Source organism: Meles meles, chromosome 3 (genome assembly GCF_922984935.1).
Source record: "Meles meles chromosome 3, mMelMel3.1 paternal haplotype, whole genome shotgun sequence".
NCBI lineage: Eukaryota > Metazoa > Chordata > Mammalia > Carnivora > Mustelidae > Meles > Meles meles.
The window spans coordinates 41078384-41100726 of NC_060068.1; the positions used below are offsets into that span (position 1 = coordinate 41078384).

The window sequence follows — 22343 nt, forward strand, 5'->3', positions numbered from 1 at the left end:
GCATGGCTGTATTCCAATATAATTTTATTTATGGGCATGTGAACTTTATGCGATTTTCACTTATCACGAAGTGTTCTTCTCTTGATATTTTCAACCATTTAAAAATGTAAAAACCATTCTTAGCTCAGGCCTGTATAAAACCTGACAGTAGGCAGGAGTTGCAGAGGAAGAAAAAAGATAAATTACTAGCATTTAGTTATTTCAGTGAAACAGTTTATCTGCTATATATCAAAGACAAGTTGTTTAATGGGCAATTTAATAAATAAGTAGGAGTATTTTTGATGAATAAGAAGCAAAAGAATACCCTTGCTTTTCGTTAGGAACTGTAGTACCACAGTTTTAGATAGACTAGCATGTCCTCAGAACATCTGTCACAGTCTCAAGCATCCCTGGAAAGTTTGATTTGGACTAGGGTATGACACCAACTGGAAAACATTAGAAAGAGTAACCATACATTAAAAGGTTAGGTTTATTTAGTAATAGTGATAATAATAATAACAACTAACATCTATTGAATTCTATGTGCCAAACACTGTTCTTATTTAATCCTTCTAGTGATTATATGAAGAAAGTCTGCTATTATCTCTTGTTTATAGATAAGGAAAGTAAAGCACAGAGAGATTAAATAACCTGTCTGAGTGGTAAGGCTAGGATTCAAACTCAGGTAGTTTAACTCAAGGCTGAAGGAATTTAATAAAAACTAACAGATGTACTAAGTTGCAGGAATGAAAATGCCAAGCAAAATGTTGTTGATAGGTTAAACTTGCTGATTTTACAGATGAGGAAAATCAGTCTTAAAGTTAGCAAAACCTTTCCAAGGTCACACAGCTAATGTGAGATCAGGAGTAGATCTCATATTTCCTAACTACTAGGTCACTCAGTTTCTTTAATTCTGCTATACTGCATGCCCTTGAAAACTTAAAAACTGGGCAGGATAGAATGAGTAAACACGTTTGGCCAGATACAATTTATGTAGGACACACACAAAAAACTTCAGTTAGACTCTAAAATATAAAATTAACTTAAAGCCACTCTGAATAAGATTTGAATTATAATTAAAACAGAAATTAAGTTGTATGTACATTAGGCCTCAATAAAAGTTATTTAAAAGACAAATTAAGTTTTAAGTCCCTTATTTTTATAAAGAGACTGGGATAAGTAATGGGATTCTACTGACATTGTTCAAATTAAAAGAGGGAGATGGCTCTTAAGCTTTTTTTTTTTTTAAGATTATTTATTTATTTATTTATTTGACACACACAGAGAGATCACAAGTAGGCAGAAAGGCAGGCAGAGAGAGGGGGGAAGCAGGCTCCCGGCTGAGCAGAGAGCCTGATGTGGGGCTCGATTCCAGGACCCTGAGATCATGACCTGAGCTGAAGGCAGAGCTTTAACCCACTGAGCCACCCAGGCGTCCCTCTTAAGCTTATTTTTAAAGTAACTTTTTAAAAAAGATTTTATTTATTTATATGACAGAGAGATCACAAGTAGGCCAAGAGGCAGACGGGGGGGGGGGGGGGGGGGGGCATGCTCCCCGTCAACGAGAGAGCCCGATGTGGGGCTCGATCCCAGGACCCTGAGATCATGACCCAAATCGAAGGCAGAGGCTCAACCCACTGAGCCACCCAGGCGCCCCTTCAGTGACTTTTACTGCAAAATAAAATGCACATTGCATGGAAGGGGAGGCTAACCATAAGAGACTATGGACTCTGAAAAACAACCTGAGGGTTTTGAAGGGTCAGGGGTGGGAGGTTGGGGGAACAGGTGGTGGGTAATAGGGAGGGCACGTTTTGCATGGAGCACTGGGTGTTGTGCAAAAACAATGAATATTGTTATGCTGAAAAAATAAATAAATTAAAAATATATATATAAAAAAAAGAAAAATCAATGAAAAAAAATGCACATTGCAAAAAAATTTCTTCGCAAAGCATAAAGGGATAAAATTAATACTCCCATCCAAGTATCAGAGTGAAGGTTTTTTTATTTTTTTAAACCACGACAAAAGTATATAAAAATCAATTTAGCAATTTTTAACAAACTACCCTTTTTGGGTGGAGAGTTCCTGTTCATATTCATCCGTTTCATATTTACCCAACATCTATACTGGGACAGACACTGCGCTAGACACTGGGGATACACAGTCGAAGAGGACAGTCCGTACTTCAGAGGCTTAAATATATGCAGGGAAACATATGAACAGATATTTTATCAACAATAACACAAGACTTGGGTCAAAATACACTGAGAGTATACAGCAGTTGTAACTGTGACACTAATCTTTTGGAATCCTTAGGGGTTTTTTCCAGAAACAAACGCTCAACGTAAGGTTGGTGCAGTAATTATAGTCAGCGGTTCTTCAAAACCTAAGTTCAGGAAAATTTAGGTGAAAACACTTGATTTTAACACTTGTCGAGTATTTAAGTCTCTCAAAATAACCCTGCTCAGCGAGTTGGAAAGGCGCGGAAGGCTGGAGAAACTATTACGCCGGGACAGAGATGCCAGAAGGGGTCACATCAACTTGGGAGTCCCCAAGGGCCGCCTGGGGAGGAGCGGTGCTTGCTGGGACTTGTAGTCTCTACCAGGACGGAGGACACTGCTCCTCCATTTATAACGCATTTCTTCCATTCACGCTTTCTGACCCGACGGCTTAAGCCCCAACCTAAAGCATAATTCGACTACTCTTACCTCATTCTAGGCTCATTGTGTTTCTGCTGGGGTCCTTCTCTTCTGCACTCAAACCGACAGACTCAGTCACCAGCCTCCAAGCGACTGGCCTGTCCTTAGTGGTGGGCGGGGCCGTCGGTGGACTGGCGCTCGTGATTGGCCAGCATCTGACTAGACCAGGCGTTTTCTTATCCACTTGCGGATCTGCAAACTGTGGTTAAAAAAAAGTGAGTCCTTTACCGCAGTACTCCTCTTCGCCGCGGGAAATCTCGCGATATTTCGGCTGAAGCGCCCTAGCGACGCGTAGTAAGCGGCAAAGGCCAGTGGGGGTGGCGGGCACCGGAGCCGGGAAGGGACAGGTCAGGCGGGGAAGGCGAGCGCGTGCTGCCTGCGCCCCTGGGGCTCTGTCTGGGCCAGCCACCCCGAGCCGAGAAGAACTGTGTGGATTGCGCGGCCCTCCTAAGTGCAGTCGGCCTGGGATCTCGGCGCTTGAGTCGCCCCGGAGCTTCACCTGGGCCCGCGCAGGCTGTGACAGGTGCGCGGACGAGCGCCGCGTTGCGCCCTCCTGGCGGCCCGCCCCCTCCGGGCCTTGCCCGCCGGGGCTCGGGATGAACTGCGGGCCCCAGCTGAGCGGCTCCGGCTCCTGGCGCCTGTCGCTGCCGCCGTCGCCGCCCAACAGCGGCCGCCGCCCCTGAGGGAAGGAGGAGGGAAGCGGCAGCTGACCCTGGGCATGAGCCGGACGCGGCGTCCGTTGCTGGACTAGGGCGCAGACATGAACCTGCACCAGGTGCTGACCGGGGCTGTGAACCCTGGCGACCACTGCTTCTCCGTGGGCAGCGTCGGCAACCAGCGCTTCACGGTGAGTGAGGGAGGCTCCTGCGTCGCCCGTGGCGGGTCCGCGCCCCTGAGTCAGCCGGGATCGGCCCAGACTCACGGGGCCGAGGCCAGGAACGCCTGGTCGCCCGCACTGGGGTCCCCAGGTCCCCCACGAAGGTCCCCGCTCCTAGGACCTGGCGGACTTGGCTTCTGAGAGCGAAGGAGGGAGAAACATGTCGGTCATCGAGGCACTGGGTCGGAAGTTAGAATGTTTTGTAGGATTTTTAAAGTTTCTAGTCTGACGTCCTTGGACTGGGGTGGTTTATTAAAATCGTTTATCCAGAAATCCTTGTTGTAATGTGTATGGTGGCGTTTCGGTATCCTACTCCATAGCCTTAAATTGTCAAATGTAGAAATAGTTGAAATTGGTTTAATTTCTTTATACTAATTTAAGATCAAGTATCTTTGTAATTTTAAAAAAAGTGGGTGTCTTACAACAATTAATTCTTTGCTATCAACATTTAGCGCTGAGTAATCCAGTGAAAACAGTGTTTTCATTAGTTTTCTTCATATTCACCAAGGAATAACTTTGGAAAGAAGAGATTTTTCATAAGTAATTCTCTCCTGTCATCCTTTGAATTCCATAACAGTTCAGAAATCCTGGGAAACTTTTGTTTATTTTAGATTGCTCACGTTAATTACTAAAAGTTGCATTACAGTTTTCCCATAAAACTTCCCTGATGTGTAGTGGTAGTTCCAGGTTAAGATGTACTGAACGTGACTAGTTTTTCATTGGTCTTCTCAGATGGAAGGAGGAAGGCCCCAAACTTCTAGCTACTTAACAGTGCGGTGGCGTTTTCTGCTTTAACTATAGTTTTTATAATAATTTCACACTGTAAGTAAGTACTGCATATGATACCCATTGTCTAAACATATTTATAATACTGAGGATATTTGCCATAACTTGTGTTGTTATCTCTTCGTTAAGAATAAAAGTAAAACTTAATTTTACATAAGCAAGTGAAACTAAGTAAACAGCCTAACAAATCCCCTAGGGTTTCTTCTGTTTTACTTATGAATTATTTTGTGGTCTTTGTCAGTCAAAATAAATCTTAGATTAAATAATAGTGATAATTTAACATGGTATAGGAATTTCATACCTAAATTGTGCTTTTAGATCTGTGATAACTAAGTACTCATTCTCAGAGAAAGTACGTACCTCCTCCCTGGAGAGATTCATATATATCTTAGCTTGCATTTGACAGTAGCAATTTTGAGATTCTGATGCTAAATGTTAATCTAGCCTGAATGCTCAGGGGAAGAGTGAACTCTGAGGGTCTTAGTGAGCTACTCTAGACCCCCTATAGCTGGACATTGCTTTCTGCTCTTTGTATTAAGATGGAAGAAATAAGCAGCATCCTAAGGGGGTTTTCTAGTGGGAGATTATAGGAGGGTAACATCTCCTAAAGTTGTATGAGTGCTTTCTCCAATGCAAATTCTAGCAACTTTTCCAAAGAAAGCTTTTGGAATCTATGCCATAGTGTGAACTTTAAAGTACGTACAATATACTGGCCTAGGTACACCTAGATGACCCCTCTAAGTGTATATAAAATCTTGGTGAATGCTTCCGCGTTATTTTAAAGAAGAGGTGAGCTAATATACCAGAGACTCTGTGTGGTTATTATACACCATCATGTAGCTTCTTCTGTGACCTTGTTTTAAAATCTATTTCCATAGACCAGCTTTTTTTAAAAGTTTTATTTACCTATCTTAGAGAAAATGAGCAAGCAAGGGAGAGTGCACCTGGGGCCCGCAGTGGGGGGAGGGGCAGAAGGAGAAGGAGTGAGAGTCTTAAGCAGACTCAGTGGGCCTTGAGCCTGAGCAGGACCTCAGTAGGATAGGGGTTAGGGAACAGGGGCTCAATCTCTCCACCTTGAGATCCACCCTGGAGCCAAAACCAAGAGTTGGACCCTTAATTGATTGCCGTCCTCAGGTGCCCCTCCATAGACCAGATTTAATCATCTCCTACCAAGCCTACTGCAGATTTCTCCCACATCTCAGGAAGGATTCTAGTAAATTAGATAAAAATAAATTTTTCATTTGTTTAGTATAAAGGTACCCTAGTTCTCTGTAATTTGGGTGGTAGTTTAGGAATTAACAATCATCTCTTCCTTTGTACCCAATCCATCCTTGACCCTTTAACATTATGTTGCTTGTTCTATTACAAACTAAGTTTCTTGCCTTCAGTTTCCTCTACACCATATATACACATTTTAAATTTATCTCTTTTGAAATTGCCTGTTTTTCATGTTAAAAAGCAGATCTGTTTATTTTTGACTCCTTCAATTTTTTTTTTAAAGATTTTATTTATTCACTTGACAATTGGAGATCACAAGTAGGCAGAGAGGCAGGCAGAGAGGAGGAAGCAGGCTCCCTGCTGAGCAAAGAGCCCAATGCAGGGCTTCGTCTCAGGACCCTGAGATCTTGACCTGAGCTGAAGGCAGAGGCTTAACCCACTGAGCCACCCAGGTACCCCGACTCCTTGAATTGTTTTTAACTGCTTCTGATTTTATTTCTTTGAAATAAAATATCAGACATTAATGGTATGTACAGACTTAAAAAAATCTTTAAATTTCAGTTTGACTTGAGGGAGAGACATGAGATCTTCCACTTGGAAGCCCCTTTGAAGAATGAATTTATTTCTCTTGCACTTCATGCCTTTTGTGAAGACATCCTGTGTTTGTAATTTCTCCCTTCTCATGTTTGCTGATAACTTACCTGTTCTTGTTTTGAAAGTTTGCAAGAAATGAGATCCTGTTTCTCAAAGGAAGTCTGACAGGTTTTAAATTGAAATGAAATTGAATGCCATCTCTCATGGATTCTAGGTTTTAAAAATATGTACTTACTGATACAATTTGTTTGTCTAAGTATTAGGTAACATCTCACTGCTTAAACTGACATGGAGTATTTTGACTTCCCTCTTAGTCTGAGAACTTCTAGTAGGCAGTGACCATGTGTCTTGTGCTGTCAAGCCACTTTATTTCTACTTTCATTATATTATTAACCAGTATTGCCTTGTGTCTCCCATGGTTTCATTATGACCATCTAGAACAGTGATTAAGGTATTGGTGGCTCCTATTAGTAGAGTTATTACTTGGGTTTGATTTACAGCCTCGTCCCTATGGTTAGCTGTACATCCGTCTGCAAGTTTTTTTAAATTCCTTTCTTTCCTCATCTGTAAAATGGGGCCAGAGTAGTACCTATTCATAGGGTTGTTACATGAAAAAGTATTAAGTTCTGTTCCATTGTTAGTATATGTAAAACCCTCAAAAATGTCAATTATTATAAAATTAAAGTTTTACTCATACTAATGCTTGGCAATAAATATTGGTTGAATTGATGAATAGTATTTAAAGAAGCCTTGTTGCAATATAATTAAAAGTCTGTATTTTAGAATAGCTTTAATAATTTAGATTCGAGTCCAAATAAAATGATTCTATTAAAGTTCCTTTAGACTTTGTTCAGTCACTTCTTAGCAATGGTTTTCCTGCACACTAAGCAAAAATTCTTTATTTTTTCTTTCTTTACCTGAATGCTTCCCTCAGTCTTTTTTCCTTGTTAATTTCCTGCTGTTTATTAGAGTGAAAATATGTGAGCAAACTGGTTCTGATCTATTGACAACTTTTGTTTTTAGAATAAAAAGTATTTTGTTTATGAAAGGCGAACAGTTAAAAAGAGGCACAGTTAGTTTGAATCTATGTTTTCTTTTTTTTTTTAAAGATTTATTTATTTATTTGACAGACAGAGATCACAAGCAGGCAGAGAGAGAGGAGGAAGCAGGCCTCCTGCTGAGCAGAGAGCCTACGTGGGGCTCAATCCCAGGACCCTGGGATCATGACCTGAGCCGAAGGCAGAGTCTTTAACCCACTGAGCCACCCAGGCGCCCCAAATCTAGATTTTCTAGTATCGCTCTGCATACTGATGACATATGTACTTTAATATACAATAGATTTTTTTCTTCTCATTTCATCGTTTATGGTTAGTGTTGAAACTGTTTCAAATGAAATTGAAAGGGAGGTAATTTATAAGAGACAGACTGTGTTAATATTTAGGACTTCCTGTCTCTAGTTTGTAATTTACACATCTTTGCTATAGGAGAGAAAACAAATATGTTAGAGCTCCAGGCTTCCTTTTTGTTAGACAACCCAGTATTCACAGCCAGAGGACCCCAATTAGGGGTCAAAAGACTGATGCAGCTATCTGGTTGGTAGAGAAATGGAGGCTGAATTAGCATTCTTCTTCCTATGTCTGTCATGGTAAGCATCTTTTAGTTTAGCTTTTTGTTTTGTTCACTCTAGGGAAACCTTTATAGGTGGGAGGACAGAAAGGGTTTTTTTGTTGTTGTTGTCTGGTTTGTTTTTTTTTTTTTTTTTTTTTTTTTTTTGAGGGGACTTATAGGTCTTTGTAAGGGGAGAGAATACAGGAAGGGAAAGTTTGATACTATTTACATTTGGAAAGAGATTTTTGTGGTTCTCATATGCCATCACAAGTACATCAGACTTCTTCTTAAAAACTGGCCTATTTTAAAATACTGGGTTTTAAATAGTATTAAAGTACCTTTAAGATTATTGAAGCAAAACTGAACTTCAACATTATATGTTTAAAAATGAGAAAAATGTTAATTACAGTATTTTACAATTCAAGTCATTTAACCAGGAAATATACCAGGAAGAAATTCCTTAGGATATTTACCTGGTATGGTTGGTAAAAACAGAACAGTGAAAATAAGAAATCCAAGTGTTTTACAGAAATCACAATACTTCCAAGTTTGAATACCAGCTGCTACAGCCTTGGATAATTTTTGAAATTTAGAAATTTGATAAGGTTTTCTGTCACAATTTTAAGTAAAAAATCATGATTATATGCTTGATAGCACATTGAATTCAATTCTTCCTGGGCATCTTGTTTAGTCTCAAAATTAGTAAACCTAATATTACAGGTATCTAACAAAAGAATTTTCACTTGTTAACTTAATTTTCATTGATTAGTAATAGATTGTCCTCATTACAGATCTCTTGACAGAAGCAGCTAATGTATCAATTATCAGTATATTTTGGAGACCAAATAGCATGGCGGTTTATTTGATAAATCAGTGCTATTCTTATGGTTTTGATAATGTCATGCAATATAGTCAGGACACCTTGAAGGGAAATTCTGAGAATTTATTTATTTTAGAACAATCTGTCAAACTAGTTTTAAATTTGGTTTTAGAAATACCATGTATTGTGTTACTTCTTAGGGTTTTATTTAAACCAGGTTGATGGATTGTTTAAAGAATAAAGTGGGGGGCGCCTGGGTGGCTCAGTGGGTTAAAGCCTCTGCCTTCGGCTCAGGTCATGATCCCAGGGTCCTGGGATCTAGCCCCACGTCAGGCTCTCTGCTCAAGCAGGGAGCCTGCTTCCTCATCTCTCTCTCTGCCTGCCTCTCTGCCTACTTGTGATCTCTCTCTGTCAAATAAATAAATAAAATCTTTAAAAAAAAAAAAAAAAGAATAAAGTGGTACATACTTAGCTCACTTTAAAGCTGTTTTCCCTGTTTTTTGCGGGGAGAGGGCTTGGTATACTTCCATGCTTTTTACCTCATCATGTTGTATAAGCTACAGAGAAGACTGAATTAATTTTAATAGTCTTCTAGAACTATGCATAAGAAGATGTGTATATTTTAAGTGATTCTTGAGTGATACCTAGATTAGATTATCTGTATAGATTTATGTCCCCCCCCCCCTGCTTTATTGAGATATAATTGCCTTATATCATTGTTTAAATTTAAGGTCTATACTGTGATGATTTGCTACATGCATATGTTACAAAATGTTTATCACAGGCTAGTTGACATGCCCTTTACTTTGCATCTTTACTGTAATTTTGTTGTTGTTATGGTGAGAACATTAAAGCTTTACTCTTAGAGCACCTTTCAAGTACATAGTACAATATTGTTACCTGTGGTTACCATGCTGCACATTAGATCCCTGGAACTTATTTATCTTACAACTGGAAGTTTGTACCCTTCGACCAAAGTCTCACATTTCCCACCCCACAACCCCTGGCAACTACCATTCTTTTCTCTATCTCTATCAGTATAATGTTTTTAGATTCTGTGCATAAGTGGAATACATATATTTGTCTTTCTCTCTTTGACTTATTTCACTTAGCATTATGCTGTCATGGGTGTCACAAATGTCAGGGTTTTCTTCTTCTTCTTCTTTTTTTTTAAATATTTTATTCATTTGACAGAGAGAAATCACAACTAGGCAGAGAGGCAGGCAGAGGGAGAGAGGAGGAAGCAGGCTCCCCGCAGAGCAGAGAGCCCGATGTGGGGCTCGATCCCAGGACCCTGAGATCATGACCTGAGCCGAAGGCAGAGGCTTTAACCCACTGAGCCACCCAGGCGCCCCAGCATTTTCTTCTTTTTATGGCTGAATACTGTTCCATTGTGAATATATACCCTATTTTCTTTATCCACCCATCTATAGTTAGGCACTTAGGTTGTTTCCATGTTGTGGCTGTTGTGTATAACGCTGCAGTGAATATGGGAGTGCACATATTTAATTGAGATAGTCATTGTATTGTCTTTGGGTATATACCAGAAGTTGGACTGCTGAATCATATGGTAGTTCTATTTTTAATTTTTTAGGAACCTTCTTACTGTTTTCCATAGCATCTGTAACAGTTTACACTCCCAATGAGAGTGCACAAGAATTTCCTTTGGTCTGTGTCTTCATCAACACGTTATCTCTTATCTTTTTGACAATAGCCATTTGGTGATATCTCTCTGTGGTTTTGATTTGATTTCCCTAAGGATTAGTGAAGAAGAACTTATTTTCATGTACCTACTAGCCACTTGTATATCTTTTTTTGAAAAATATCTATTCAAGTTCTTTACCTTTTTAAAAATCAGATTGTTCTTTTGCTATTGAGTTGAGTGATTTCATTATCTACTTTGCATATTAGTTCCTTATCAGAGATGGTTTGCAAAATTTTCTCCCATTCTTTAGGTTGACTCTGCATTTTATTTTCTTTTGCTTTGCAGAAGCTTTTTAGTTTGATGTAGTCCTACATGTTTATTACTGGTTTTGCTGTTTGTGCTTTTCATGTCACATCAGAAAAGTCATGACTAAGACCAATATCAAGGAGCTTTTTCTCTGTGTTTTCTTCTAGGAGTTTTATGGTTCAGTCTTAAATGTAAGTCTGTGATCCATTTTGAGTTGATTTATGTGTATAATGTGAGATAAGTGTCCAGTTTTATTCTTTTGCAATTGGATGTACAGTTTCTCAACACCGTTTATTGAAGAGACTATCCTTTGTCCATTATATATTCTTGGTGCCTTTGCTGAAGATTTAGTTGACCATATGTGCGTGGGTTTATGTCTGAGCTCATGATTCTCTTCCTTTTTTTGTTCATGGTGCCTGTCTTTATGCTAGTATCATAGTGTTTTGATTACTATAGCTTTGTAATGTAGTTTGAAATCAGGAAATGTGGTGCTTGAGCTCGATGGCTTGAGCTTAGTTCTTTTTAAAAAAATTTTTTTTTTTTTTTTCCTCATTTTATTTTTTTCAGCGTAACAGTATTCATTCTTTTTGCACAACACCCAGTGCTCCATGCAAAACGTGCCCTCTCCATTACCCACCACCTGTTCCCCCAACCTCCCACCCCTGACCCTTCAAAACCCTCAGGTTGCCCCAACCTCCCACCCCTGACCCTTCAAAACCCTCAGGTTGTTTTTCAGAGTCCTCTTCAATAAATGGTGCTGGGAAAATTGGACAGCCACATGCAGAAAAATGAAATTGGACCACTTCCTTACACCACACACGAAAATAGACTCCAAATGGATGAAGGACCTCAATGTGAGAAAGGAATCTATCCAAATCCTTGAGGAGAATGCAGGCAGCAACCTCTTCGACCTCAGCTGTAGCAACATCTTCCTAGGAACAACGGCAAAGGCAAGGGAAGCAAGGGCAAAAATGAACTGTTGGGATTTCATCAAGATCAAAAGCTTTTGCACAGCAAAGGAAACAGTTAACAAAACCAAAAGACAACTGACAGAATGGGAGAAGATATTTGCAAACGACATATCAGATAAAGGGCTAGTATCCAAAATCTATAAGGAACTTAGCAAACTCAACACCCAAAGAACAAACAATCCAATCAAGAAATGGGCAGAGGACATGAACAGACATTTCTGCAAAGAAGACATCCAGATGGCCAACAGACACATGAAAAAGTGCTCCACGTCACTCGCCATCAGGGAAATACAAATCAAAACCACAATGAGATATCACCTCACACCAGTCAGAATGGCTAAAATTAACAAGTAAAAATTTTATTTATTTCTATTTTGTTCAATTAGCCGACATAGAATATATCATTAGTTTTTGATGTAGTGTTCAATGATTCATCAGTTGTGTATAACACCCAGTGCTCATCACCACACGTGCTCTTCTTAATACCCATCACCCAGTCATGCCATCCCTCCATCCGACCCTCCCTGCTCTAACCCTGTTTGTTTCCTGGAGTCCAGAGTCTTTCATGGTTTGTCTCCCTCTCTGATATCCCATTCAGTTTTCCTTCCCTTCCCCTTGGTCCTCCACACTATTCCTTATATTCCACATATGAGTGTCAGGCTTAGTTCTTACTCAAGATTGCTTTGCCTATTTGGTGTCTCTTGTGGTTACATATGAATTTTAAAATGTTTTTTGGTCTGTGAAAAATACTATTAGAATTTTGATAGGGATTGCATTGAATCTGTAGATTGCTTTGGGTAGTATGGACATTTTAACAGTAGTCTTCCAATCTAGGCACATAAGATATTTTCCTATTTATCTCTGTCATCTTCAGTTTCTTTCATCAGTGTCTTATAGTTTTCGGTGCATAAGAGCTTTCACCTTTTTAAAATTTATGTTAAGTATTTTACTTTTTGATATAAGTTGTTTTCTTAATTTCTTTTTTGAAAGATTCATTGTTAACATGTAGAAATGCAACGAATTCTTGTGTATTGATTTTGTATCCTATAACTTCGTGGGATTCATTTGTTCTAATTTCTTTAGGGTTTTCTGTATATCTTGTTAAATGTAAACAGAAAGTTTTATGTGTTTCTTTCCAATTTGGATGCCATTTATTTATTTATTTATTTTCACGCCTGATTGCTCTGGCCAGGACTTTTCAGTACTGTTTTGAATAGAAGTAATGAGAGTAGACATCCTTTTCTTTCTCCTGATCTTAGAGAAAACCTTTCATCTTTTCACCATTGAATATGGTGTTCATATTGTAGGCTTGGCATATATGGCCTTTATTAAACTGTCCTTGAATCTCAGGGATGAATCTCAATGATTATGATGTATAATCTTTTTAATGTCCTTTTGAAATTGTCCTTTTGGAATTGAAATTGTTAAGGATTTTTACACTTATGTCAATCAGGGTTATTGCAATGTAATTTTCTTTTCCTATAGTGCCCTTGTCTAGGTTTGTAACAACATAATGCTGGCCTTGCAGAATGAGTTTGAAAGTATTCCCTCTTCAGTTTTTTTGGAAAGGATTGGCCTTGATTCTCTTCAAATGTCTGGTAGACCTAGCTGGTGAAACCATCTGATCCTAGGCTTTTATTTGTTGGGAGGTTTTCATTACTGAATTAGTTGGTGTATTATGTTTTCTCTGTTTTAATTTCTGAGAGAAAGAGTATTGATAGTGATAATACACAAAAACTAAAGCCCTTAAGGAAGGGGTTGGGAGGATGGTTAACCTTAATATTTTCTTAAGAGTGCAAAGAATTCCTGACACCAGAGAATTTGAGACCATTGCTTTATAGTATTCCATTGTATGATTATACTACAGTTCATTTGTATATTCCATTGTTGTTTGATGTTTGGATTGGTTCTACTTTGGGGTATTGATGAATAGTTATGAATGTTCTTGTTCATGTGTTTTAGTGTATATACAGACACATTTCTGTTGGGTATAAACTTAGAAGTCGAATTGCTGGTTATTGTGTAGGCATGTGTTTAGCTTTCCAAAGTAGTTGTACCATATTAATTTATATTCTTATCACAGTTATGGGAGTTCTGGTTGCCTTATGGTCCAGATAAGATATTCTTTTTTTTTTAAGATATTCTTAATTATGGAAGAGATTAGAGAAAAATTATTAAATTCATGCCAGTGTTTGTTTATAGGGCATTGAGTGATAGCATAAAAGAGTAAGTAAGAGTATGTCCTTTCCCACTAGTTATACTTGGTTTCAGTCTTAGTTGTGCCTCCTGCTGGCTCTGAGACTTGAACCAATTACTCTGTCTAAGCTTGAAATTCCTTAGCAGTAAAATGGGGTGATTATCGTATAAAGTACTACACAGAATTTGTTGTAGGGATTAAATGGGTTACAGTGAAAAGCACTTGGTATTGGCCTTGCAGTATATTGCCAAAGAGAAGAAAATAGGCCCAGAAGACTGTATGTGAGTGAAAGATAAAAGAAAGCAAAAAAAAAAGCAGTAGCAGTTTTTGTTTTAACTTTTTGAAAACAATTACTTAGGTTTTATATGTTTTCTTTTTTTTTTTTAAGATTTTATTTATTTATTTGACAGAGAGAGATCACAAGTAGGCAGAGAGGCAGGCAGAAAGAGTGAGAGGGAAGCAGGCTCCCTGCTGAGCAGAGAGCCCGATGCGGGACTCGATCCCAGGACCCCGATCATGACCTGAGCCGAAGGCAGAGGCCTAAACCACTGAGCCACCCAGGTGCCCCAGGTTTTATATGTTTTCATTACTACATAGAAAATAACTATTTAGAGATAATTTCATGCCTAGAAAAAGTTATAAAATAAAAATAGTACAAGGGCGCCTGGGTGGCTCAGTTGGTTAAGCGACTGCCTTCGGCTCAGGTCATGATCCTGGAGTGCCAGGATCGAGTCCTGCATCGGGCTCTCTGCTCAGCAGGGAGTCTGCTTCTCCCTCTGACCTTTTCACCTCTCATATTCTCTCTCTCTCTCTTTCTCTCTCTCACATATATAAATAAAATCTTAAAAAATAATAAAAAAATAAAAATCATACTAGGAACACCCATGCTGTCATTACTTAGATTTGGCTATTGCCAATAACGTACTCCCATTTTCTTTATCATTTGTGCTCCCCAGACCTGTGTGTGCCTATATAATTTTTTTTTCTGAATATTTTGAGGATGTTATGTATGTTATAATTCTTCATCCTTAAATACTTCAGTCTCATTTCCTAATAAGAGGAATATTTAGTTACATAATCACAGTATGCTTATCTATTTCATAAATTTACATTGATAAACTTTTAGCTAATGTATTACCCATGTTTGGGTTCTGTTACTTGATATGACAGTGTTCTCTATAATGTTTCTACCTCTTCCAGTACAAGATTCAGACTACGATATCACATTTAGTTATCGCGTCTCTTTAGCATCATTTCTCTTGTTCTTTATTGCTTCAACAGTGGCATTTGAAGACTTTAGTACTTCCCTCCCACTTTTAAAAAACAAACCTTTTCTCATTTCACATTTATCTAATGTTTCCTCCTGATTAGATTGAGCTTATGACTTCTTGGCCAAAATTCTGCCTAGATGATGTTGTGTCCTCTAGGTATCCCAGTTGGAGGTTCCCGATACCTGTCACTTGCAATGTTAATTTTAATGACCACTAAAGGTATTGCCTAATTTCTCCATTGTATAACAGGTTGTTTTTTTTTTTTCTCCTCGCAACTAACAAGCAGTATGTGAGAAAGCCTTTGAAGACCCTGCAAATATCATCAGCCTCATCATCATTTTCCCCTAGGTTGATTATACACTGATGATAATTCTTGCCTGTTTTTTGCACCTTCTTTCTGATATAACAGAGTGTTCTATGCCCCTATTGTACTACCCTGCTATAGTGCTGTACTGAGCCATTTCTTCAGGGAGCCCTGGTTTCTTTTAGTAGAGAATGATATTAGAGGCCAAGATCAAGGTACTAAGTGATCTCATTGCTATTGGGATATCTGCTTCTTGGCTTTTTAATAATATAGAACTAGCACATATACACGTGTATATGCATATAGCAGGCTAGCATGCACATACATACACATATACAAACATGTATTTCCATGTGTACATGGAAATACGTTTATTTTGGAAAACATGATTTTATACCAGTATTTCCACTTCCATAACAACCTTGCTTGACTCTTGTATCTTTCCCTATTTTATATTTTTGTTCCTTTTCCTTACACAGTGAGATCCTCGGCTCATTTGCTCATTTCTGTAATATATCCAAAATAGTTTCAGAATTGCATTGTCCATACCACTATAATTAAAAAACAACCTACAAAAACCATTCAGGATTTGTTTGTGCTTCTCCCCACCCTGCCTGTGAGATAATAGAAAATACATGCATTGGTCTCTGTCCCCAGTTTCTGGCACAGAATTCCTGACACTTCAAAATTTCTAAGTGATAAGAACATTAGGAGCATCACTTGTTATAATGGCTCTTTTTTAAGATTTTTTTTTCTTTTTTCTTTTGTTTTTTTTTAGTAACCTCTGTACCCAGTGTGGGGTTTGAACTTAGAACCTCAAAATCAAGAGATACATGCTCTGCTGACCAAGCCAGGCAGGTGCCCCCTAATATTTGGGTCTTGACACTGGGTCCTTCCACAAATCCTTGTAGTTTATAAGGGTACTAGGAGCATCTTTTGTTCTAATGAGGAAAATCTGGGTAGACTTCTGAATGGCTCCTGGTGTGGTCACCAGGCAGATTAAGCCAAGGTCAGAAGCTTGGAATTTTGAGCCCTACCTCCCATTCTCCATAGAATAGAGGGGCACTGGAAATGGAGTTAATAATTGATCATGGCTGTGTGAGGAAGCTTCCATGAAATCCCAACAATATGGTGCTGTTGGGAGCTTCCAGGTTGGTGAACATATCCGTGTATCGGGTGGGTGATGCACGCCAGCTGTATGAGGACAGAGCTCTGTGCTTGCGACCCTCCCAGGTCTCGCCCTGTGTGTCTCTTCATCTGGTCATTTTTCTCTATTCTTATCAGGTCTTTTAATAAACTGGTAAATGTACGTGTTTACATGAGTTTTGTAAGCTGTTTTAGTGAAAAATCAAATCCAAGGGAGAGGAGGTCATGGGTACCTTTGACTTTGTAGCCAGGTTGGGCAGAAGTAATGGGTAATCTAGGGTCCCACTACTTGAGATTAGCATCTGAAGTGTAGGACAGTCTCAGTTAAGACTGAGCCCTTCACCTGTGGGATCTGACACTATTCTCAGGTAGATAGTGTCAGAATTGAGTTCAATTGTCAGATACCTAGTGGGTGTCACAGAATTGTTTGGTGATCCCACATCTGTCGACAAAAGTATTGTGAATATGGTAGTAGGTGTCCGAGTAAAGGAGAAACATGGGAGGTGGACTAGTTTTTTCCTTTTCACTGCCCAAGACTAAAAATATGTGGTCAAATTCAGTGTTCGGTAAGTTGCTTGGTTCCTTTGGTCCTTTCTTTTGGCATGGATATGTAGTCATTTGAAATGTACTTAGTTCCTTTGTTTTACCACACCCTCCCCCACTCTGACTGATTTATCTTTGAATATGCATTATGTTAATATGTTTTCAAAAGTCATTTTTCCCGGGACGCCTGGGTGGCTCAGTTGATTGAGCGGTTGCTTTCAGCTCAGGTCATGATCCCAGCATCCTGGGATCGAGTCCCACATCGGGCTTCTTGCTTGGCGGGGAGCCTGCTTCTCCCTCTGCCTCCATCTGCCGGTGCTCACTCTCTCTCTCTCTGACAAATAAATAAAATCTTTAAAAAAAAAAAAGTCATTTTTTCCGTATCTCTTCTACTTCATCCTCCCCACCTTTGTAAATAATCAACTTTATTATTCCCTAGTTTTATCGATCCTGTGTTTTTAATTGTAGTAAACAGATTCATTTTCCTTGACTCTTACCCAAAAAATGACATATATGTCCTTCTGTACTTTGCTTTTTTTTTTTAAGATTTTATTTATTTATTTGACAGAGATCACAAGTAGGCAGAGAGGCAGGCAGAGAGTGGAGGAAGCAGGCACCCCACTGAGCAGAGAGCCCGATGCAGGGCTCAATCCCAGGACCTTGGGATCATGACCAGAGTCGAAGGCAGAGGCTTTAACCCCCTGAGCCACCCAGGTGCCCCTGTACTTTGCTTTTCTTTCACTTAATAATATCCCATGGAAATCATTCCATGTGAGTCATAGATGGCTTCTTTCTTATTTTTACAGCTGTATGATACTCCATTGTGGATATTTACTATAATTTTTTTTTCAGCTAATCTCCTATACACAGCAGACTTTTTAGGAGATACATTTACAGATTCTTGAAAATGATTAAGAAATGGAACATAATGCAAATATGGTTTGAGTCTTTAGTCCATCCCATGTTTAATTATACAACCAAATAAGGTGTAAAAATTTAAGCTCATGAGTCAAAAATACCCAAAGATCTTTATTCTAACCCCTGGCATAACAGTCAGATCATGAAGTATAGACTGCAGTTGGTTATTTCCCTTTTTCCCCCCATGTAGTAGCTTATTGTCAGCCATTAGTTATAACTCTAAGAGAAGAAAGTGAGGGCTGAAAGAGAGATATTCCAGATAAGATCTGTCATTTCAATTGATTTGAAGTTTACCAAAACTAGAGAGAGAAAGCTTTGTATGTTTCAGTACTGTCACTAAGACAAAGTCAAATGACAGGCTGTATTAGTGTATTACAACTGCAGCAACAGAACAAGAGTAGTTCAGAACTGGGTTAATCTGTGAATGATGAAGGGTTAATTATGCAATAAATTGGTATCTTCCTCTCTGTATGGCTAAGTGTTTCTGGGCTAACTATGCATTCCTCAACTCTGCAGATGTTTAGTACTTGTATTAAACAGTAATTTTCTGTGGAACTTCAGGATTAATACAAACTTAATTCAGAAAATCAAGAGTTGTAGTTGATTAAAAGTAGTTGCTATACAATATCTGAAAGGAGGTAGACAATTTTAGGTATGGCAAAAGGAAGGCAAAGTTATGAAGACATGTTTAAAAAAATATGTATGCTAAAATTTTTTTGTTTAATGAATAGGAAATCTAAATTGTGAACATTTGTAATTTGATACAATGTTTTGGGATGTAGTGACTATCAAAATTTAATATTGAGGGGAAAAATCAGTTTCTCAAATATTAAGATATTTAGAGTATTGCAAAGGAAAATTTTTCTTAAAATAAGTTTTTGGAATTTATTCTTGCTAATAGTCTTGTGACAAGCCTTGTGATCCTACCATGGATATTTATATAGGTGAGCAGGCCATCATGAGATTTTTGTTTGTTTGTTTACTAAGCCAATTTTTTCCACTATATGACGCCAGTAGAACCAGACTTGATTGTCCCCAGTTCCTTTAAGGAAAATTCTAGGCAAGGATACTTAACTAGGGAAGTCCTCGTGGTGTCATACATACAGCACTTAGATCAAGAATCAAAAGAGATCAAGATTCTGAAGCCCACTCTGCCACTAAGAAGTTATATCAGCCTATTTAGGCCTCATTTTCTTGTCTGTAATGTGAGCAGATTTATTTGTATGTTCTCTCAAATGCCTTTCCAAATATTTTTTGCTGGCACATACAGAAACATTTTGACCTTGGTAAAAATGAAGGTCATAAAGTATATATTATTATTTTCTACATTAAGTAAGGTATATGTGCAGGTGCAAAAGTGAGAGAAAGTAAATAATTACTAATACTTTAAGAACTTATATTTGGGGGGCGCCTGGGTGGCTCAGTGGGTTAAAGCCTCTGCCTTAGGCTCAGGTCATGATCTCAGGGTCCTGGGATTGAGCCCCGCATCAGGCTCCCTGCTGGGCTTCTCAGCTTCCTCCTCTCTCTCTGCCTGCCTCTCTGCCTACTTGTGATCTCTGACTGTCAAATAAATAAATAAAATCTTTAAAAAAAAAAAAAAGAACTTATATTTGGATGGGGAAAATTTTGTGATAGATGTTTTGTTCTCAGTGTCATACTTCATGCTGGCTTATATAAGTAAATTCCAAGAAGAAAGCCATGAAGAAACTCCTGTGATCTCAGAAGTTAGACAAAAATATACAAAAAAAATTCTGGTTGGAAGAGTTCTGCTAATTGTAAAGTTCAAAAAGAACTATAAAATGCTTGCTAACAAGCCTTGAACTATACTTTTTTATTTGTTTGGTCATGGTGGCTGTTTTTTGAAGTTAAATACTTCATTTATTCCATAGATATTTATAAAGAAGCCCCTTCATTTAGAATTGGAGGAGAGAGCAGAGAGCAAGATACACTTGAATGCTATGTTTTGTTTTGTAACTTAACTTGCATTAATGAAAGTGGATAATAGGCAAGATACTTACAAATCATGTTACCTGCTATGAAGAAGAATAAATAGTAATGTGATGGAAAGTAATGGAAAGAGAGAGAGGAAGGGACTGTGTGTGTGTGTGTGTGTGTGTGTGTGTCTGTCTGTCTGTCTGTCTGTCTGTGTGGTTGGGAAGGGACTGTGTGTGTGTGTGTGTGTGTGTGTGTGTGTCTGTCTGTCTGTCTGTCTGTCTGTCTGTCTGTCTGTGTGGTTGGGAACCAAGACATGAATGTTGACAAAAAGCTAGCTGGACAAAGACCAAGCAGAGAGAGGTAGATAAAAGACCCTGTAAGGTGGAAAAAGATTGATATGCTCCAGGACAAGGAAAGGCAGTGTAGGGACAGGGCCAATGGAGGGGACAGAAAGAGTAGCTTGGGATGAGTTTGGAGAGTTAGGACAATAAAGCCATTGAACCATGGTAAGGAGTTGATTTTATTCCAAGTGCAGTGGGTAAACTATCAAGGGGTTTAAGCAGGGCAAATTCTTGCTTTAATAAACATTTTTTAAAGATTTATTCATTTATTTATTTATATTAGAGAGACTGAGAGCAAGAGAGATCACATAAGGAGGAGGACGAAGCAGACTTGCCACCAAGCAGGGAGCCTGGTGTGTGGCTTGATTCCAGAACCCTGAAATCATGACCTGAGCCGAAGGCAGACTTAAAACTGTCTGAGGACCTAGGCGCCCCTTTAATAAACATTTTTAAAGTTGACTCTTTTCAGGGTGCCTGGCTGTCTCAGTAGAGCATACAACTCTTGATCTTGGAGTCATGAGTTTGAGCCCCACATTAGATGTGGAGTCTACTTAAAAAAAAAAAAAAAAAAAAAAAAAAGCATGACTGTGTGGAAAGAAATTAGAGGGAAGCAAGAATGGAAGCCGACTATTAATAGTAGTGGAGGAGGGAGATAGTGGTAGCATTCAGTGGAGGTGGAAGAAATGAATGTTTTGTGGGCAGGACTGACTGATTTTGCTGATGGAACTGAATATCAGAGGTAAAGGAAATATTCTCAAATAATAGAGATTTTTTTTAAAGGGATATTTAAAATTGCCTTGTTAAAACAATATTTAGTTAAAACAGTATCCAGTATTCTACATGATAAATACTTTCCTGACAAGTTTATCCTTTTTATTCCCCACCCACCCCCCTTTTTTTTAGGCTTATGCATCTGGATGTGACATTGTTATACTGGGAAGTGATTTTGAAAGATTACAAATAATCCCAGGAGCTAAACATGGAAATATTCAAGTAGGATGTGTAGACTGCTCAATGCAACAAGGCAAGGTTTGTAATCTTGTAATGTGAGATTTCTTTTGAATATGTTTTTTGTCAGGATAATCTCCCAAGTATGTATTTCCTGTTGAATTTGAAGTTTGCTTTGTTTCAGGGACAATGTAGCTACAAATTTCGGTGGCTCTCTGAGATGCACCATAGAAAACAAAACTCCTGACTCAGATATGTTTCAGATTGACAGGAATTCTGTTCTTACATAATTTCAAGATATAGCATAATGTTTTCCTGTGAGTTGATAAAGAAGTATTACCCGTAGAACAGGTCTAAAACTTACTTATTTAAAAACTGATTGGATTAAAGGAAAAGAATGACAGTAAACCTTCAATCTATTTACAAATAAACTACTAAAGAGAAATCATTTGTTAGAGTTGTTCTTTCGCTGTAGGAGTATCTCCTTATAATTTCTGGATAAACTTTGTACTAAAATGGAGGTCAACTCTTCTAAAGTGCATAGTTTTTTAATTAATTTATTCCAAGTCTATAAGAAAAATGAAAAATGTTGTTTGAACTTCTATTTGCATATGAAAGTAACAAGTAACCTTGAAAGTAGGAAAGCAACAACAACAAAAGAAACAGGTTATGATTCTATATCAGGTGAAGTACAGTTCTATACAGTAGCGGAATAGGTAGAGTCATAGCTAGTAGGCAGCATAGTACATAGCTTAAAATATAGCACCATGTAGGCCATGTAGGTCTAGGTATATTTACAGCTAAATTGGGGTGGACTTTGCAGATTTACTTAATTTTTTGCTAGATGTTTAAATATATTATTGGACTATATGATTCCACTAGAATATTTTGTGTGAGGAATCAAAAGGACCCAATCTTTTTTTTTTTAATCTAATCATTTCTAATGCACCTGCCAGTCTGAAAAGTTACCTCTTAGTATCTAGAGGTACTTACGGTACCTCTAGAGTAGAGGTACTTACGGTAAAATGAGTTTCGGCTCTTACAATCTTTCCCTGTTTTGGACTACTGTGTTACTCCTATGTCTCTTCCCTTTACAGGTTCAAGTGTCTCTCATCTTTCTGTTGTTTACCCTTTCATTCTCACTATATTACAAAAATGATCTTTATTATGGAATGTTGAAAATCCTTGAGACTTCCCTCTTTTCTCTTCGTGTTTGTTTGGTCTCCAGCGCTATAGTTC

At 38.4% G+C, this 22343-nt stretch overlaps 1 protein-coding gene across 4 annotated transcripts in view; it reads left to right on the top strand.

Annotated features, from left to right (window-relative positions):
• Nucleotides 1–3386: 3386 nt before the first annotated feature.
• Nucleotides 3387–22343, top strand: part of DMXL1 (Dmx like 1) — a 132790-nt gene continuing 113833 nt past the window's right edge. For all 4 annotated transcript variants that reach the window (XM_045999093.1, XM_045999094.1, XM_045999095.1 and 1 more), the window contains exons 1-2: nucleotides 3387–3523; nucleotides 21060–21185. In XM_045999093.1, coding sequence (XP_045855049.1) covers nucleotides 3437–3523; nucleotides 21060–21185 — 213 coding nt within the window. In that variant the 5' untranslated portion in view covers nucleotides 3387–3436. The remainder of the gene's footprint in view (nucleotides 3524–21059; nucleotides 21186–22343) is intronic.